The 19,228-nt window shown below is 46.5% G+C and overlaps 1 protein-coding gene across 1 annotated transcript; it reads left to right on the top strand.

Moving 5' to 3' along the window:
* The first annotated feature begins 558 nt into the window (after window positions 1-558).
* LOC143961632 (E3 ubiquitin-protein ligase TRIM39-like) lies at window positions 559-11,532 on the top strand. Its single transcript, XM_077470955.1, has 2 exons — window positions 559-2,131; window positions 9,216-11,532. Exons 1-2 carry the CDS (start codon window positions 586-588, stop codon window positions 9,248-9,250), a joined length of 1,581 nt encoding a protein of 526 aa, XP_077327081.1. The 5' UTR covers window positions 559-585; the 3' UTR covers window positions 9,251-11,532.
* Window positions 11,533-19,228: the final 7,696 nt, after the last annotated feature.

Raw genomic sequence — 19,228 nt, 5'->3', positions numbered from 1 at the left:
AAAACTGCCAACTGCTAAACGTCCGTCTACCAGCAGCCGTGTACATGAGGCCTAAGGCTTAATGTACACGGGACATATCTACAGCCTCTCCTGAATGATTTAACTTGACAGATAGTAATCCACATTTAAAATGTCAGTTTTGCCACGTTTAAAAATTTGTTTTTTTTTTTCAAAATAGCCAAAAATGAAAAATGCCGGTAAACAAAATGCGGCTAAACGTGAGTTACCGCGTTTAGCCACGTTTAGCCCGCTTGGTGTCTGAAACATCAGAAACTTTGGCGTCTGAACTCATTTTTTTGCCTTCAAAGAAAAGCCTATAAATGCAACTGCCTAAAAATGACATTAAACAAACCTGTGTACATGTACACATAAGATAACATTGGATGAGTTCAGGGGCAGTTGAAAATCTCTCAAAGTTGGGAGGTTTGATTATCTTTACTACTGTGGAAAAAACTTCCTTTTCAGTACTTTAATAATACTGATCTGGATCAGCCTCGCCCTGTGTAGGAGAAAGTGACCCTCCCAACTGCATTCTTCTCCGGTGTCCGAGATTTTTACTTTCATTTCTCTCGTCTGCTGTCAGCGATGGCGTCTGCTAACCTGAGAGCTGAGTTGGAATGTTCCATCTGTCTGAACATTTATACAGATCCTGTAATGCTGAGATGTGGACACAACTTCTGCCGGGTCTGTATTGATCGTGTGCTGGATACACAGGAGAGGTCTGGAGGATATTCCTGTCCTCAATGCAGAGAGAAGTTTCCAGATCGGCCTGCACTGCAGAGGAACATAACACTACGTAACATAGTGGGGAATTTCCTGTCTGCTCAGCCACATCAGGAGGAGTCCGGGGTCTTCTGTACTTACTGTGTGGACTCTCCTATACCTGCTGTTAGATCCTGTCTGCACTGTGAGGTTTCTCTGTGTGATAAACACCTAAGAGTCCACAAAAAGTCCCCAGAACACATCTTATGTGACCCCACCTTGTCCATGGAGAGCAGGAAATGCCCCATCCATAAGAAGATCCTGGAGTATTACTGCACTGAGGATGAGACCTGTATCTGTGTGTCCTGTAGTTTGGCTGGAGAACATCGAGGACACCAGGTGGAGATGCTGGATGAGGCTTCTGAGAAGAAGAAGGAGACACTGAGGAATGTTCTGCAGAAACTTCTGACAAAGAGAGAGGAGACGGAGGAAAGAGTCCAGAGTCTGCAGGAACACCGGAGGAAAGTAGAAGAAGAAGCAGCTGGTGACACCGAGAGAGTCACTGCCCTGTTTAGAGATCTCAGGAGACGTCTGGAAGACCTGGAGAAGAGAGTCCTGAGGGAAATCTCCGGAAGGGCAGAGCGGATCTCCATCTCCATCCGGGATCTGGAAATAAAGAAGGAGGAGCTGTCCAGGAAGTTGCGTCACATTGAGGAGCTGTGTAACGTGACGGATCCACTGACTGTCTTACAGGAATCAGACACAGGTGACTTGTGTGATACTGAGGATGGAGATAATGAGGACAGAGAGAGACATGAGGAGCTCCTCCATGATGGAGGGGGTCTGGATGTGGATGGGATATCACACACATTACACACATTATCTGATATAATAACAGAGGTAAATGTATCCTCCTATATACAGGGAGCTGCAGACATATTACTGGATGTAAATACAGCTTATAATAATCTCCATATATCAGATGACAGGAAAACTGTATCCAGGTCACATAGAAAACAGAATCGTCCAGAAACACCAGAGAGATTTCAGGGTTATCCTCAGGTGTTGAGCAGTCGGAGTTTCTCCTCAGGGAGACATTACTGGGAAGTGGATGTCGGGGGATCAGATTTCTGGATAGTCGGGATGTGTTACCCCAGTATAGACAGGAGAGGAGGAGGAATACAGTCAGTGATTGGAAATAATAAGAAGTCCTGGGGTTTGTGGAGGGATGGTGATCAGTATGGGGGAATACATGACAGTAAAGAGATCCTCTTACCCACCAATATCTCCAGTAACAGAGTCAGGATAGATCTGGATTATGGGGTCGGACGGATCTCCTTTTATGATCTGTGTGACCCGATCCGACATCTCCACACCTTCACCACCACCTTCACTGAGCCCCTCCATGCTGGGATATGGGTATATAAAGGTTTAGGGATGAGCTTCGTGTTCGAGTCGAACGCATGTTCGACTCGAACATTGGTCGTTCGTGCGTTCGCCGAATTCCGAACGTTTGGGCCGTTCGCGGCAAAATTCGTGTGGCCCACAATGCACTGCGATGGCGCAATGCATTGCTGTCTCACGATTGGCCAAGCATGCACTGTGACCCCGCATGCTTGGCCAATCGCAGCGCCAGTAGCGGGAAGAGCAATGGTTGGCCACAGGCATCCTGCCTGTGGCCAATCATAGCTCAGACTGTGTAGTGCACGCCCCACACTATATAAAGCTGCCTTTCAGGCGGCCTCGTGTAGTGTTTGTTAGCATCTGAAGCAGTGGGTGTTCTGTGTACCTTCAACACAGTTACACACCAATCGTTTTTGGCTGATTTACTATTTTGCTCTTGTGTAGTGGTTACTGTCTGTGCCCTGACCGCAGTATACACCACTATATTCACCTCACCTATATAGCTAGTGATCTAGCTTTAATAATAGAGCTTGCAGTCAGTAGTGTTAGTGCGTGCTGTCTGCGTGCTCTGTACCCAGTACATACCACTATATACACCTACATAGCTGTTCTCTATTTGAGCCCGATTGGCATTTGCTGGAGTTATTGGAAGTTGTCTGTGCCTCCAGCACAGCACAGTATACATCTGTATATACCCCTTTAACTCTGCTGTTTTCTTGTTATTGTCTGCGTGCCCTGACCGCAGTATACACCGTGATATTCACCTCACCTATATAGCTAGTGGTCCATCTTTAACAATAGAGCTTGCAGTCAGCAGTGTCACTCAGGAGATAGTGCGTGCTGTGTGCCTGCTCTGTACCCAGTACATACCGCTATTATCCACCTACATAGCTGTTCTGTATTTGGGCCCGATTGGCATTTGCTGGAGTTATTGGAAGTTGTCTGTGCCTCCAGCACAGCACAGTATACATCTGTATATACCCCTTTAACTCTGCTGTTTTCTTGTTATTGTCTGCGTGCCCTGACCGCAGTATACACCGTGATATTCACCTCACCTATATAGCTAGTGGTCCATCTTTAACAATAGAGCTTGCAGTCAGCAGTGTCACTCAGGAGATAGTGCGTGCTGTGTGCCTGCTCTGTACCCAGTACATACCGCTATTATCCACCTACATAGCTGTTCTGTATTTGGGCCCGATTGGCATTTGCTGGAGTTATTGGAAGTTGTCTGTGCCTCCAGCACAGCACAGTATACATCTGTATATACCCCTTTAACTCTGCTGTTTTCTTGTTATTGTCTGCGTGCCCTGACCGCAGTATACACCGTGATATTCACCTCACCTATATAGCTAGTGGTCCATCTTTAACAATAGAGCTTGCAGTCAGCAGTGTCACTCAGGAGATAGTGCGTGCTGTGTGCCTGCTCTGTACCCAGTTCATACCGCTATTATCCACCTACATAGCTGTTCTGTATTTGGGCCCGATTGGCATTTGCTGGAGTTATTGGAAGTTGTCTGTGCCTCCAGCACAGCACAGTATACATCTGTATATACCCCTTTAACTCTGCTGTTCTATAAAAAAGGCATCTGCAGGAGTTAGTGGGTGTTGTGTGCCTCCAGCACAATATAAACTACCCAACTACTGTTTTACCCAACTCCCTTCAGGCCATTACCATGTCTGGAAGGCCAGCAAGGAGAGGCAGACAGGCGCGAGCCGATAAAAGAGGGCAAGCAGGCTCTGTGTCTAGAGACAACAGTGCTGGTCGGGGACGCGGTGCATTGTCATCAGCACGTGGCCATGGGACATGCTTGTCCTTCTTTTCTGCAGCTGGACATGTTGAACCGCAACATGCCAACGACTTGGTAGAGTGGATGACCAAGCCCTCTTCATCCTCCTCATCCTCTCTCACCCAGTCTCAGGGTAGTAGAAAAGCAGCTGCCAACACATCGTCGTCCCTCCTCTCAATGTCATCATCAGTGACTCCTTCCCTAGACCCACCACGTCCTCCTGAGGAGTCTCCTGGACTCTTTGAGCACAGTGTTGGGTACATGCTCCAGGAGGATGCCCAGTGTTTGGTGGGCTCTGATGATGACACTCAGCTAGAGGAAGGCAGTAGCGTGAGCACAGAGAGAGGGGATGCTCAAGAAGGACAGCAATCTGGCAGTAATGTTCCACAAGCTGCAGCATACTGCCAGGTTTGCTACAGCGATGAAGAGGGAGGGGATGATGAGGGCACTGACTCCACGTGGGTGCCTGGAAGGAGGGAGGAGGAGGAGGAGGAGGAGGAGGCACATGTCCAACGAGGCAGGATGCCCTCCGGGGGCCAGCTTAGGGGCAGCACACCGACTGAATCACACCGCAGAGCTCCGCCTGCGCAGAGCGCTTCCTCTGCGCAGAGCGCTTCCTCTGCGCGTTATTCTAAAAGTTCTTTGGTGTGGGCCTTTTTTGAGACGAGTGCATCAGATCGCACCGCTGCTATTTGCAACATATGTCTCAAGCGTATCTCACGTGGCCAAAACATCAGCCGCTTGGGCACCACATGCTTGACCAGACATATGTTGACCTGCCATGCAGCTCGTTGGCAAGCATACCTCAAAGACCCACACCAAAGAACAAAGCGGACCTCTTCTTGCTCCTCATCAGCTGGCATCTCCAACCCCACTAGACCTTCAGTCCTCTCTGAAACCTGCTCTGAGAGGAATGAAGGTGTAGAATTAGGTGTGTCACAGCCAAGTGCTTCCGGGAACTCTGCTAGTGGTACATCCACGTCCGATTATAGCAGACAAATGTCCCTGCCCCAGCTGCTGGACCGGCGGAAGAAATTTACTCCCAGCCATCCACATGCCCAGCGGTTGAATGCTAGCTTGGCTAAATTGCTAGCACTTCAACTGCTGCCTTTTCAGTTGGTAGATTCGGCCCCCTTCCGTGAGTTTGTACAATGTGCGGTTCCTCAGTGGCAGGTCCCCAAACGCCACTTTTTCTCACGGAAGGCAATTCCGGCTCTCTACCGGCATGTGGAAGGCAATGTCCTTGCCTCGCTGGACAGGGCGGTCAGCGGTAAGGTGCATATTACCGCTGACTCATGGTCCAGCAGGCATGGACAGGGACGTTACCTGTCTTTCACGGCCCATTGGGTCACTCTTCTGGCTGCTGGGAAGGATGCAGGACAAGGTGCAGTAGTATTGGAGGTTGTTCCGCCACCACGCCTCCAAAATGCTACTATTGGTTGTGACACACCTCTCTCCTCCACCCCCTCCTCTTCTTCTTCCTCCACAGCCTCTTCCAGTGCTCTGTCCTCAGATCCAGCGGTGCTCCGTAGGCGTTGCAGGGGCTACGCAAGTACGCAGGCAAAACGATGCCATGCCGTGCTTGCGCTGGTTTGTTTGGGGGACAGGAGCCACACTGGGGCGGATGTTTTATCAGCTCTGCAGGGGCAGGCCGAGAGGTGGTTGACGCCACGCCAGCTTAAGCCAGGAATGGTGGTTTGCGACAATGGCACCAACCTCCTCTCCGCCCTCCGACAGGGACAACTGACCCATGTGCCCTGTGTAGCTCACGTCCTTAACCTGGTGGTGCAGCGGTTCTTGGGCAGGTACCCTGGCTTACAGGATGTCCTGAAACAGGCCAGGAGAGTCTGTGTGCATTTCCGCCGATCATTTAATGCCTGTGCTCGGCTGGCTGAGCTCCAAAAGGAGTTGAACCTGCCCAAGAACCGCCTTATATGTGACATGCCCACCAGATGGAACTCAACATTGGCCATGCTGCAGCGGCTGCACACGCAGCAGAGGGCCATCAATGAGTACCTGTGCGACTACGGCACCAGGACAGGGTCAGGAGAGCTTGGTTTTTTCTCACCACGCCAGTGGGGCATGATCAGGGATGCATGCACTGTCCTGTCACCGTTTGAGGAGGCCACAAGGATGGTGAGCAGTGACAGTGCATGCATCAGTGACACTATACCTCTTGTCCACCTCTTGGAGCATACGCTGCGTGGAATAATGGACAGGGCACTTGAGGCAGAACAGAGGCAGGAAGAGGAGGACTTCCTTGCCTCTCAAGGCCCCCTTTATCCAGACAGTGTTCCTGCTGTGCCACCCATCACACAGGAAGAGGGTGAGGAGGAGGAAGAGGAGGAGGAGGATGATTGTGTCAGCATGGAGGTGGAGGCTGGCACTCAGCATCAGCAGCAGCAGTCTTATAGGGATGATTTACAGTCCCAAGAAACACGTGGACTTGTACGTGGCTGGGAGGAGGTAGCTGCGGATCATGTTGTCCTTAGTGACCCAGAGGACTCCGGACCGAATGCCTCAGCTAACCTACGCTGCATGGCCTCCCTGATCCTGCAAAGCCTGCGGAAGGATCCTCGTATTCTTCGGATCAAGGAGAGGGACCATTACTGGCTGGCCACTCTCCTTGATCCACGGTACAAGGGTAAGGTTGCCGACCTTATCTTGCCATCGCAGAGGGAGCAGAGGATGAGACATCTCCGGGAGGCCTTGCAGAAAGCTCTGTGCAACGCGTTCCCAGAGACTGGGAGATCACAAACTCCTGGTCCTGGACAACGTGTTGCTGAGGCATCAGTCAGAAGGAGCGGTGGAGAAGGTGGCCGTCTGACTGATGCGTTCAGACAATTTTTTAGTCCGCAGCCCCAAGGTATGATTGGTTCCAGCACCCATCGCCAGCGTCTAATTTACATGGTGCAGGAATACCTAGGGGCAAGGTCAGACTTGGACACCTTTCCCACTGAAAATCCTCTGGCTTACTGGGTCTTGAGGATGGATCACTGGCCAGAGCTTGCACAGTATGCAATTGAGCTACTGGCCTGTCCTGCATCCAGCGTTCTTTCGGAACGCACCTTCAGTGCTGCTGGTGGCTTCGTTACCGATCACAGGGTGCGCCTGTCCACCGAATCAGTTGATCGACTGACCTTCATCAAGATGAATCAGTCTTGGATCACCCACAGCTACCAAGCACCTGAAGCTGATGTAACCGAATAATTTTTTTTGAAATACCACATCCCTTCAAGACTGCCTATGCTGATGCTGAGTGACTGTCCTGTTATGTTGATTGTCTATCCTCTTCCTCCTCCGCTGATATGTTGGAAGAACATTTTTGGTTCTGGGTGATGCCAGCAGCCCAATTTTTCTGCCCCTGTTTAACAGGGGCGTTTAAGTACAATTTTTGATGCAATGCTTTGCAGCAGGGCTAATTCCTGCAATAAAACTAGAGTGTATGGCAGAGGTTGCAGTGTGATGGCACCAGTGCCTGAGGCCCAATTTTTCTGCCCCTGTTTAACAGGGGCGTTTAAGTACAATTTTTGATGCAATGCTTTGCAGCAGGGCTAATTCCTGCAATAAAACTAGAGTGTATGGCAGAGGTTGCAGTGTGATGGCACCAGTGCCTGAGGCCCAATTTTTCTGCCCCTGTTTAACAGGGGCGTTTAAGTACAATTTTTGATGCAATGCTTTGCAGCAGGGCTAATTCCTGCAATAAAACTAGAGTGTATGGCAGAGGTTGCAGTGTGATGGCACCAGTGCCTAAGGCCCAATTTTTCTGCCCCTGTTTAACAGGGGCGTTTAAGTACAATTTTTGATGCAATGCTTTGCAGCAGGGCTAATTCCTGCAATAAAACTAGAGTGTATGGCAGAGGTTGCAGTGTGATGGCACCAGTGCCTAAGGCCCAATTTTTCTGCCCCTGTTCAACAGGGGCGTTTAAGTACAATTTTTGATGCAATGCTTTGCAGCAGGGCTAATTCCTGCAATAAAACTAGAGTGTATGGCAGAGGTTGCAGTGTGATGGCACCAGTGCCTAAGGCCCAATTTTTCTGCCCCTGTTTAACAGGGGCGTTTAAGTACAATTTTTGATGCAATGCTTTGCAGCAGGGCTAATTCCTGCAAAAAAACTAGAGTGTATGGCAGAGGTTGCAGTGTGATGGCACCAGTGCCTAAGGCCCAATTTTTCTGCCCCTGTTTAACAGGGACATGTAATTACAATTCTTGATATAATATTTCACAGGAGGGCCCCTTCCTGTGCCCACCCAGAGTAACTGTGAGGACTTATAGTGTTGTGGCACCAGTACCACAACCACCAAAGGTCAATTTTTCTACCACTGATCAACAATGGCATGTAATTACAATTCTTGATATAATCGTTCACAGCAGGGCGCTCCAGCGGCCACCAAGAGTCACTTTGAAGGCTTACAATGTTGTTGCAAAACCAACACCTTGTTCCGCCATTTCTGCAGAGCATATAGGGCAGGCCCCTACTTTCAAACATCCAATTTACAAACATCTCCTACTTGCAAACGGAAGGAGACAACAGCAAGTGAGATGAAAAAAGATGGACGACAAAACAAATTATACAGGGGTGATAATCCTTCCCTATGTTTTCCAAAAAGCTTAAAAATAGTTTTTTTGACTGAAGCTACACTTTAAAAATGTACCAGTTGAAAATTACAAACAGATTCAACTTAACACAACAAACCTACACAGTCCCTGTCTTGTTTGCACCGCCTGTATACTGCTGTTCTGAGTATATAGGGCCTGGGGGCCCCACGCATTTCCTTTTTTTAATATGGGTACGGGGTTCCCCTTAATATGCGTACAAGACCCAAATAGGCTGGTAATGGGCAGGGAGGGCTACCCATGCCATTTTTCTGAATGATTTTCAACCATATTGCAGGAACCAGATATAACATTAAAACCGCAAGCAGTTTTAAATGGTGTTATTTCCGTTTAATGTCATTTTGTGCAGGGACTTTTCTAAACACGGGAAACACGTGGCACTTCACAGGCATACTATAGACACCCCCCAGGCACCATATTTAAAGGAATATTTCACTTTTTTTTTTCACTTTAATCGTCATTAAAATCAGTGCTCCCGCCAAAACGGTAGTTTTTAAAACTTTTTTTTGCAGTGACCCATGTCCCCTGAGGCAGGAGGCAGATCGCCAAACCCTTTTTAGCACACTATCTTGCATATTAGCCGTTAAAATTAGCACTTTCCAATTCGACTTCAATGGGGTTCTAACGTTCGTGCCGAACGCGGGGGTCGTTCGCAAGTTCTGGTGCGAACCGAACCGGGGGGTGTTCGGCTCATCCCTATAAAGGTTGTATAAAGATCTGTGGGAGGAATAGGGAATAATAGTAATAGTCAGAACTCTGCCCAGAGACTGGTGATGTCACAAGGATGGGTAGTGGGATTGGTAGAATATTCAGCCAATAGGATAAAGCAGTGGGGGGGACTTCAGTCAGTGCCCTGCAGTTTTTTCTTCTATTTGTGATTTCTCCCTCTGTCACTCCCTGTGATTGGGTAGGAGATCTCTCCAGTTACTGGAGTAACAGTGAATGACATGTTCCTATTTGTCAGTAAAGAGGGGTGTGGCCTATCTATCTATCTATCTATCTATCTATCTATCTATCTATCTATCTATCTATCTATCTATCTATCTATCTATCTATCTATCTATCTATTTATCTATCTATCTCATGACAATTACTTTCATTGTAATCATTAAACAGAAAGTCATCACAGTGTGTGACATCACCAATCACCTCCTCTGGCCCCTCCCCCTATTCCCTGCCCCTCCCCCACATGCAGTCGCTCTGTGCGGGGTGCAGTGCGGTCGCTGTGATTGGATAGGATGGGGTCTCCTCTCTTTCCTCCTCCTATTCCATACAATCTATACTAAATAGAGATGAAAAGAAATGTAACAATCTCAGAGGAAATATATGAAGAAGGGATCTAGAGATTTACTGCTAAGACAATAAAATGTGATGTATCACTAAACTGTATGTCCTCACATAATGTTTTCTTTTCTTAGTTTTGGATGGAGTGGGAGAGAATTAGAACCCCGTCAGGATTTTACTGCTATCCAGATCTCCATTAAAGAGATTTCCCTTCACTTCCTGTCCCGGTGACAAGATTTTACCAAGCAGGAAGTGAGGGGCGCTCTCCACAATTATAATAAAATCTGACTGGGGCTCTAGACCTTCCCCTATTCTACTAAAAATGTATGTCTGGGTCCCCTTTGCCGATTTCCTCTCATTTCCTGCCCGATACAATGTTGTCAGCAGGACAGGAAGTGAGGGGAATCCCCAGATAGCAGTAAAAACACCACAGGGGTTCTAATCCTCCCTCACTCCATCCAAAACTATAAAGAAAAGTTCTTAGCTTGGCATAGACTTTAATAGAATGTATCAGCAATATAATAGTGTCGGTGTCACTGTTATCAGCACTGAGATGTATATTGCTGTGCAGCATGTTCTCCGGTCTCACCCTCATCTTCCCCACCAGAGAGGACAATACCTTACAGAGACACGGCACACATCAGGCTGGTAATATGTAGAATATTCGGGTAGCCAAAGAGGGTGAGGCCAGAGAACACGCTCAGGGCTGCTGTTAGAGATCATGGGGCACCGTACATTACCTGACAGGGACCCCCCAGCCTGGATGGGTGTGTGGGGTCAGGTGTATGGCTCTGAACACGGCTTCAGCCACATGAACAAATTCATGCAGCCAGACTACCTGTGGGAAGGAACCCTTAATTATGTTTTTTTTTTACAATTTATTTTTGTTTTATTATTTACATTTTTTTAACAGCCCTGTGTGTGGGGGGCTTTTGTGAAATATCAGGGGTCCATACAGACCTCTGATGATACACTCTTGAGGCAGAAGAAGAGATTGAGGACAGAAATACCCACTTCTTTCTCTGGAGCTGAAGCTGCAGGAAATGAATGAACAGGAAGTGTTCTGTACAGAGGCTTACTGTTCATTCACCAACCGAAGCATAGTAAGCACAGTTTATCATGCTTCAGTTATGAATAAACACAGAAGTGATCATTATCAATCACTCACTGTGTTCACTGAGAAAAAGAAGGGGCCGATAAATATGACATATTTACTGGTCCCCCTGTGTGCCCACAGCAGCTGACAGCTAGCAGGAGAGAGAGGAGGAGAAGCTGGCAGAGCTGTGGGGAGAAGAGGGCCACCATGGGATTAGAGCTGTGTGGAATGGAGATTGGGGACAGGAGGGGGTTGATCAGAGCAGTGGGGGGCCAATCTCTGAAACCGATCCCCCTGTGGCTCCCCCTGCAGCAGCTGGTGGGAAGGAGAGAAGGAGAAGTCATCTGCACTGTGGGGGAGATGGTGGGGCTCTTGGCTGTGATCAGCAGCTTTTTGAACTGCCTGCACCATAAAGCTGCCCAGACCCCACACAGGAGGGCCGGTTCTACCCCCTCTGTGGCCCTGAACACCAATATATATCACAGTGCTGCTAACAGTCACACCATCTGATTGGTTGCTCCGGGTCTCACACTCTGCACTACTGTGCTGAATAAGAAGAGATGTATTATGGGAAAAAGGAGAATACGGGGTTCATCTGTTACTTTATCTTTCTGAATGCCTACGAGGGAAGCCGGGGGCCCAAATACCATATATGACATTGTCTGGAGGCCACAAAAAATATAAGATTACAATATATAGTAGAAATAAGAATATAATAAGTTTGAAGATGGTGTCATTCTTTTCCATCATATATCGCTGTCATCATGTGTGATTGATAAGTGTATCTACATTATTATATCATATATTATATCACTTTTATAATGGATCCTAATATAATGTGTCCCCATAGAATGGATCACCAATAGAATTCTATGGGATCACTTTTATGACTACTGATTTTATATTATATCACTTATACAGATTTTTAGGTTTTTGATTTATTCGATTTTTAGATTTAAGTCACATGATAATTGCGCAAATGTTTATCAAAATAATATTTTTGCTGAAAATACAGGAAAATCATTTATTAGCGGATACAAATACAACATAACTTACAAAATTCCTTCTAATTCTAGAACATGGACCTGTATTGAGCTAATAAATAATAAATTTGTAAATTTTAGTGTTTTTTTTGTAAACCAGTGAGAATTGAAGGAACACAGAACTGTAAATAGGCGACTTACACTGACCAATGGCGGCAGCCAGTTGGGATTGAGAAAAATTTTACAACACGCCCCTTATTATAGAAATCATTCTAATGATTGACTTCTGCTGAGCAGGGACGGCCGCACACCGATCGACATCGAGCCGATCCCCGCTGATCCGGCTGAATTTCCATCCATGTATGGGCAGCTTTAGGGCTCATTCACACTAGGGGCAGGGACTGACACTCCTTCGAAAAGTGGTCCATACTCAAATCACTTTTCAGAGGTGTTTGACAATATCTCACCTCCTAACCACCCGTTTTAACCCCTTAAAGTAACGCCACCACCCTGCAACTGTGTGCATTACACATGGATATGGGGTGGTTGCAGAGTGTCCCTATCTACTGTAGAGTCCGGGGGAAGGGTTCCTCTGGGCACGACCGACCTGGAAGCTGCAATCAGAATCATGTGATGGGAACCAGATCCTATGAAATCTATGAATGGGTCATGTTTGGTGGGTGGTGGTATCTGCCAAATGCAATAAAGGGGTACCTGCTTTGCTTTGAGGCCACAACATGTGTTCACCCCTGACTGCTGACTCTGCAGCTAAAGGGGGAGCAGTTTTGGGCTCAACCAGGGGGTTATACCACCCCCCGACTGCTAGTGTGAAGGATTCTCATGTGTGTTGGTGCACCACAGACAGCCAATCATAAGCTGAGGAGACATTCCTCACCCTGCAGCTGCACATATACATGAAGCACATGGGGGGAGGGGGATCAGAGGAAACGGGGGGGGGATCAGAGGAAACGGGGTGATGAAAGCCCATGGAGGATCAGAAGAGATGTCAGAGATCTGCAGAGGGGAGAGGACATAATGCCCCGTACACACGAGAGGGATTAAGTCTGACAAACCTCCGACGGAGTTCCGCTGGAGTTCCGACGGAGTTCTGGCGGATTTTTCGACCGAACGGACTTGGACACACACCATCACACCAAACTCCGACGGAGTCGAACGTGATGACGTACGACTGGATTCGACGTAGGAAGTTCATAGACAGTAGCCAATAGCTGCCCTAGCGTCGGTTTTAGTCCGTCGGAGTAGCACACACACGAGCAAATTTTTCGAAGGGACCGGGTCCGGCGGAGTTCCGTGGGGAAAATTTAAAGCATGCTTCATTTCTAAAGTCCGTCAGACTTTAGCGGAGCTAAAGTCCGTTGCAGCCCACACGATCGAATAGTCTGACGGACTCAGTCCGTCAGACTTTGGATGTCGAAAAGTCCGCTCGTGTGTACGGGGCTTAACTGTAGCCAATAGAAAATAGGAATGGTGCTAGCTGCGGGGGTTGGGGGAATAGCTATAATCGGCCATTTTTCTACTCACCAGAGTCTGGGGGTCACTTCTGGTATAAGTTGAAAGTTAGAAATAGAAATGTTTTGAGGCACTGAGGACTTTCATGGTACCATTGAACTCACAACACTAAATACAGTGTAAAATCATTATGTTTATTACAAAAGTTATACAAAATCATTAATAAATACTTCACACACCAGCAACAAAATGTAATAATATAAAAAAAAAAGTAAAGGGAACTAAACCCATTCAAAGACTGGATGTCTTCATATAGTCCGCCACAAATGTAAGGAACCTAGAATAGATGTTAGTCCAGCCTTCCTGCCAACATGTTTCGCGGGGTAACCGCTTCCTCAGGAGTTTTAGAAGAGAGTAATAATCTGCAGAGCACAAGACATAAATCATAGCACACCAAGAAAACATGTATATACATACAGTATGTATACACTTATGATAAAACACACATACACATGTCCACACAAGATACACACACACATAATACATTCACTATATGCAATGCATCACCACATGTACTGTACAAGAAACTCATATGGCCAATGAAAACAAGAGAAGGGGGGCAACACTCACCCGAAAATTCACACAGACCCATTCAGGAAGGGAACATCACATATGGTGGTCACCCCGGTCAGTCTGGAAGCCAGGTAAGGTGAGGGCTGATAAGCTCTGTTTAATATACGTATTTTTTAATATTATAACATTGTAAGGGTAGCCAACCTGACATACAATATTTTAGGATCCGTACATAGTGTACAAAGTACACACCAAGATGTAAGGATCCTAAAATATTGTACACTGGCGGTGCGTGATCAAAGAAATAGGAATCCTTCAAAAGTACTAGCTGGTCAAAACTAAACCTATATAGATAAGTAGAGAGAAATCATTAGAGATGGGCCAAACACTCCTGGGTTCAGTTCGCAGTAGAACTCCTGAACGGGAAAAGTATTAAACCTAAACGGTGAAACCCCATTGAAGTCTATGGGAGCCAAACAGGAAAAATCAAAAGTCCCCATTTTGAAGGCTTATATTCTAGTAATTGGCCATAAAAGTGATATGGGGGCCGGGTCCTGCCCTGGGGGATATGTATCAATTCAAAAACATTTTTTAAAGTGCAACAATAAAAATGAAAAATTCCTTTAAATATATATTCCTGGGGAGGGTCCCCTTAGTCTGCCTCTAAAGTGGTGCAACTGCAGCATGTATAGAACCTGCTGCAGCAAAAATGAAATTTCTAAAGAAAACAAAAAGAGTCAAATCTCATTTAAATTGACTCAGGGTTGCAATTGCTAGGTCCCTGGTTATGGGGGGAAAAAATTTAAAAAATGGCGTGGAGTCCCCCCCCCCACTCACTTTTTTATTTTTTTTACCGGCAATTGTTTTTTTTTTATTCAGCTGTCAGCGGGGAAGCTCATTGACAGATCATGACTCATCAGTTGTTAAGGACGCCACGGTCGGCTACCCAGCCCTGCTCCATAACAACCAGCTTTTACTGCACCCTGATTGTGCAAATACCCACCGAACACCCTGCAAATTCAGGTATTCCCTGAATGGGGTGAAAAGCCAATGTTTGGCCCGCACTCATGTTCGGCCTGAAAGGTTCACCCAACACTAGTAATCATTAACCCTTATCGAAAATTGTGGGCATCTCGGGCTCTATAGATGGACTTCATAGCTCACCTGAAAAATTAGCCTGAATCGGCACATCATGACAGCAGCCCCGAGGTTGGATGTATATACCACTTGTAATGATGTCATAATCCTAAGCATTAATGTTCCAGCCATCCATGCACCAAATAAGTGTAATTCCATTAAAACATGTAAGGCTATAATTTATGTGCTGATAGTTTCACAGACTGAGAGATAAGGGTAAGTTGAGGAAAGCTATAATTGAAATACAGGACAACCATGGTAAGATATATATAAGAGAATTCAGATGATCAACCGATTCAGGTAAGTCCCTTAAAACAAAATTACAAAGTTTCTATCTTACCAACAGGTCCAAAAGATCACATATCACTACCAGAGGGTCTGTGACAATTTTAGGGGAGCCCATCCCCGTATATATAGCCCCGTCTCTTGCACATCCGCCGGTGACATAACCGGGCCCAATCTCGTACTGCACATGTGCCGAAAACAGCACATGCGTAGTGTTTCATGAGGGTTGCCATGGAGAGCTGACAACATCCAATCCATTGGTCACCCTGGGCAATACAGGATATTGTCGTCACATGATGTCAACCCAGTGGCAGCTAGTGGACAGCAGATAGACTGCAAGGTGTCCTGCATAAGGGACCACACACTTGCTGGTGTAAAAACCAGTCCAGGCACCACCCCCACATCGACAGGAAAGGAGAACCAGTTGGGCCAGTCAGCACCTCATTGGCCAAGGGTTAAAAAAACAGTGCACAGGGCCCACATATTTCTGGTTACAATACAACACATAACAATCTCAGCCAAATACAAAAAAATATAATAATTACAAAAACAACAACCATGGGGGCATGGCCAAGATGGCACACTGAGTGGATATCTGTGCTGGAGCTCTGCTGTTAAGCAGGGCCAATCTCCTGCCACCCGGCTCCAATATCGCCTGCTGACACCCACATGCAACATCGATCCTCTGGGGCAACTACAGACAGGGTAAGAGGCTCCATTTCCCCCTATACTGGAGGAATCATTCTCGGCCTGCGGTGACCATATGGAGAGATCTGCGCGCTCCTTTTCCAACCTGGCGTCCCAGACTGAGCAGGGGGGACAAACCTCTTCTACACAGCCAGGCCTGGCTGAAGTCCTGGAGGCCATAGCCACCTGTCAGGCTTCTACCACTACTCTAACATCCAAAGTGGATGTTGTGCAGCTGGTTGTGGGACTACTCAGGCAAGACATGGACAAAGTGAGATCCAGGCTGTCCTCTGCTGAGCAAAGGCTGGGGCATGTGGAGGACACTGTTGTAGACCATTCCAATGATTTCTGCTCCCTGCAAACCAAGATTCATGCCCTGGAATACAAGACTGAAGATGCAGAAAATCGCAACCGGAGGAACAATCTCCGTGTAGTGGGCCTTGCAGAAGGGTTGGATTGTCCCCACCCGATGGAGTTTGTGGAGAAGCTGCTGCATACCCTCCTGGCTGCGGCCCAGTTCTCACCTTTCTATGCTGTGGAGAGAGGCCACCGTATTCCCCCCAAACCTGGGCCCCTGGGGACGCGGCCACGCACCCTAATCCTGAAACTCCTCAACTTTAGACAGGGATGAGGTGCTCAGAGCTGCCAGGTTACAGATGGATGTCGACTACCAGAACACTAAACTTTGAATCTTCCCAGATTATTTGGTGGAGACACAGAAGCTGAGGCGATTCTTTGACCAGGTTAAAGCTGCCATGCATACCCGGGGTATTCGCTATGGTGTCCGCTTCCTGGCCCGGCTGCGGGTCCAAGGTGGTGAAACTACCAGGTTCTTTACATCACCCAGAGATCCATCCTCCTGGCTGGAATCTCTGCCACCGCACCATTGAGAGGTGAGCTCTACATCCTTTTCCCAATGCCCTGCAGGAGTCTTTAGGCTTTGAGGGTCAGATGACTGCTCTGGACTGTTGATTTCCTGTGCAGGGTCGTTACCGGCTAACACCGTTGCCTATGTGCACCACCAAGTTGTTATTTTGCCCCTTTTGTGCCAACTGTGTTCCTCGAATCCTCTCAAGTAACCCACTGAAGAACTGTGCCCCTGGTAAACCCAGGTGTTTTTTCTAGTTAACCTTTTATCTGTCACTGAACTGTGGAAGATCCTGCTGTATTCCATATGCTGTGTTGCCACTTGTTGCCATTGGCAACCTCCTATGGGAAAATATGCTGATGTCTTCTTTTACAATGGAAAAGGAATGAGGAATTTTCTCTACCTTCAAAACATATAGTTGCAACTTGACGAGCTTTGTTACGCCTCTTAATATGGCTGCTGGCGGCCTCTAGTGGCCTTTTGAGGGAATTGCAGGATCCTTTTGTTTACAAGATCAAGGGTACTGTTTTCTCGCAATCACTGTTCTGCTGGGACACTTTCCTTGGCTGCACACAAATACTTCCTGTTCCTCAGCAGTTACCTTAACCACTTCAGCCCCGGAGGATTTGGCTACTCCATGACCGGAGCACTTTTTACAATTTGGCACTGTGTTGCTTTAACTAGTAATTGGTCATGCAATGTTGTACCCAAATTAAATTTTCTTCCTTTTTTCCCCACAAATAGAGCCTTCTTTTGATGGTATTTAATTGCCTCTGCGATTTTTAATTTTTGCAATATAAATGGAAAAAGACCGAAAATTTCGAAAAAAAAATATTTTCTACATTTTGTTATTAAAAAAATCCCCCCAAAAAATTTTAGTCATACATTTAGGCCAAAATGTATTCAGCCACATGCCTTTGGTAAAAAGAATCTCAATAAGTGTATACTTATTGGTTTGCGCAAAAGTTATAGCGTCTACAAACTAGGGTACATTTTCTGGAATTTACGCATCTTTTAGTGTATGACTGCCTATCTCATTTCTTGAGGTGCTAAAATGGCAGGACAGTACAAAACCCCCCCAAATTACCCCATTTTTGAAAGTAGACACCCCAAGGAAATTGATGAGAGGCATGTTGAGCCTGTTGATTATTTAATTTTTTTGTCACAAGTGATTGAAAAACGACAAAAGAAAAATTACACAAAGTTGTCACTAAATAACATATAGTTCACACATGGCATGGTTATATGTGGAATTACACCCCAAAATACATTCTGCTGCTTCTCCTGAGTACGGGGACACCACATGTTTGTAGACTTTTTGGGAGTCTACCCGCGTATGGGACCCCGAAAACCAATCACCGCCTTCAGGCTTTCTAAGGGCATACATTTTTGTTTCATTCCTCTTAATAAACCTTTTTTTAACGCAATCTGTGCCTAAAAAAAAATACGCTGAATCATGGGGGCAATCCACCCCTAATGTTAGGAGCAAATTGCTCCTCCACCCCTGCCCCCATGCTTCAGTATATATGCTCTTTTTTTTAACTGTGGTGGTGAAATCACCTCCTACAGCGCTGGAGTCACGGCTTTATGTATCGTGGGGGCAAACGCTGTTGCTGTCAGAATCAATAAACCCGTGCTGCAGCTGAATGGCGTACATCCTAAGCAAATGATGGTTAACAATAAAAGTATAATAGTAAGACTTACCATACCTGCAAAGAAAATACAATAAAACATAGTAAAACTAAAACATTACAGTTCTAAAATACAGTAACAAAAGAGAGAGAACAATAGAGAGAAGAACAATAAAACCACAACTATTTTTGGCTTTTTTATTTATTTAATTATTTTAGTGTTTTTTGTTTATTTTTTGCACTTTTATATAAACTGTAAACGTTCCAGATTAGGGTCTCTGAAAATGTGATGGCCATCTCATCTTTCGAGACCCTGTGTTAATATGCCTAGGTCTGTGCAATGCTGTACCCTACACTAATGCTCCACTAGTGTGTAGTTGCATTCGAAACAGTCACCAATGCAAAGACCAGGTTGGTCAGGACAGGAGGGACAATAAAATCGGGTGTCATGCCTAAATCTGCACTTTCTACAGACATGACATCTTCTTTGGGGGTTTCTTTGGGTAGGTGTACCAGAGAAGAAATGCGGAGAATGCCTCTCATGCAACCGGCTCACTGCATTTGGATAGGCAAATTGGGCCACAGCACCGTCTGGAAACAGAAGGGCTGTGATGATCTCTTCCAGGAAAGCCCGGAGCGAAAAAGAAATAAAATGAAGAAATAGCGTAGGGCTGGGCATGACAGTGTTAACAGGGTGCAGAAG

This window comes from Lithobates pipiens, unplaced genomic scaffold, assembly GCF_037356315.1.
Source record: "Lithobates pipiens isolate NorthernLeopardFrog02 unplaced genomic scaffold, aLitPip1_a1.2 Scaffold_8, whole genome shotgun sequence".
NCBI lineage: Eukaryota > Metazoa > Chordata > Amphibia > Anura > Ranidae > Lithobates > Lithobates pipiens.
This window is presented reverse-complemented; position numbering and strand designations above follow the sequence as displayed.

Excerpts from the sequence above, each read along its gene's own strand:
- LOC143961632 (XM_077470955.1), top strand. The coding sequence starts at position 586 with ATGGCGTCTGCTAACCTGAGAGCTGAGTTGGAATGTTCCATCTGTCTG. Across the intron at positions 2,132-9,215 it reads TGGGATATGGGTATATAAAG|GTTGTATAAAGATCTGTGGG; the intron begins GTTTAGGGATGA and ends ATCCCTATAAAG.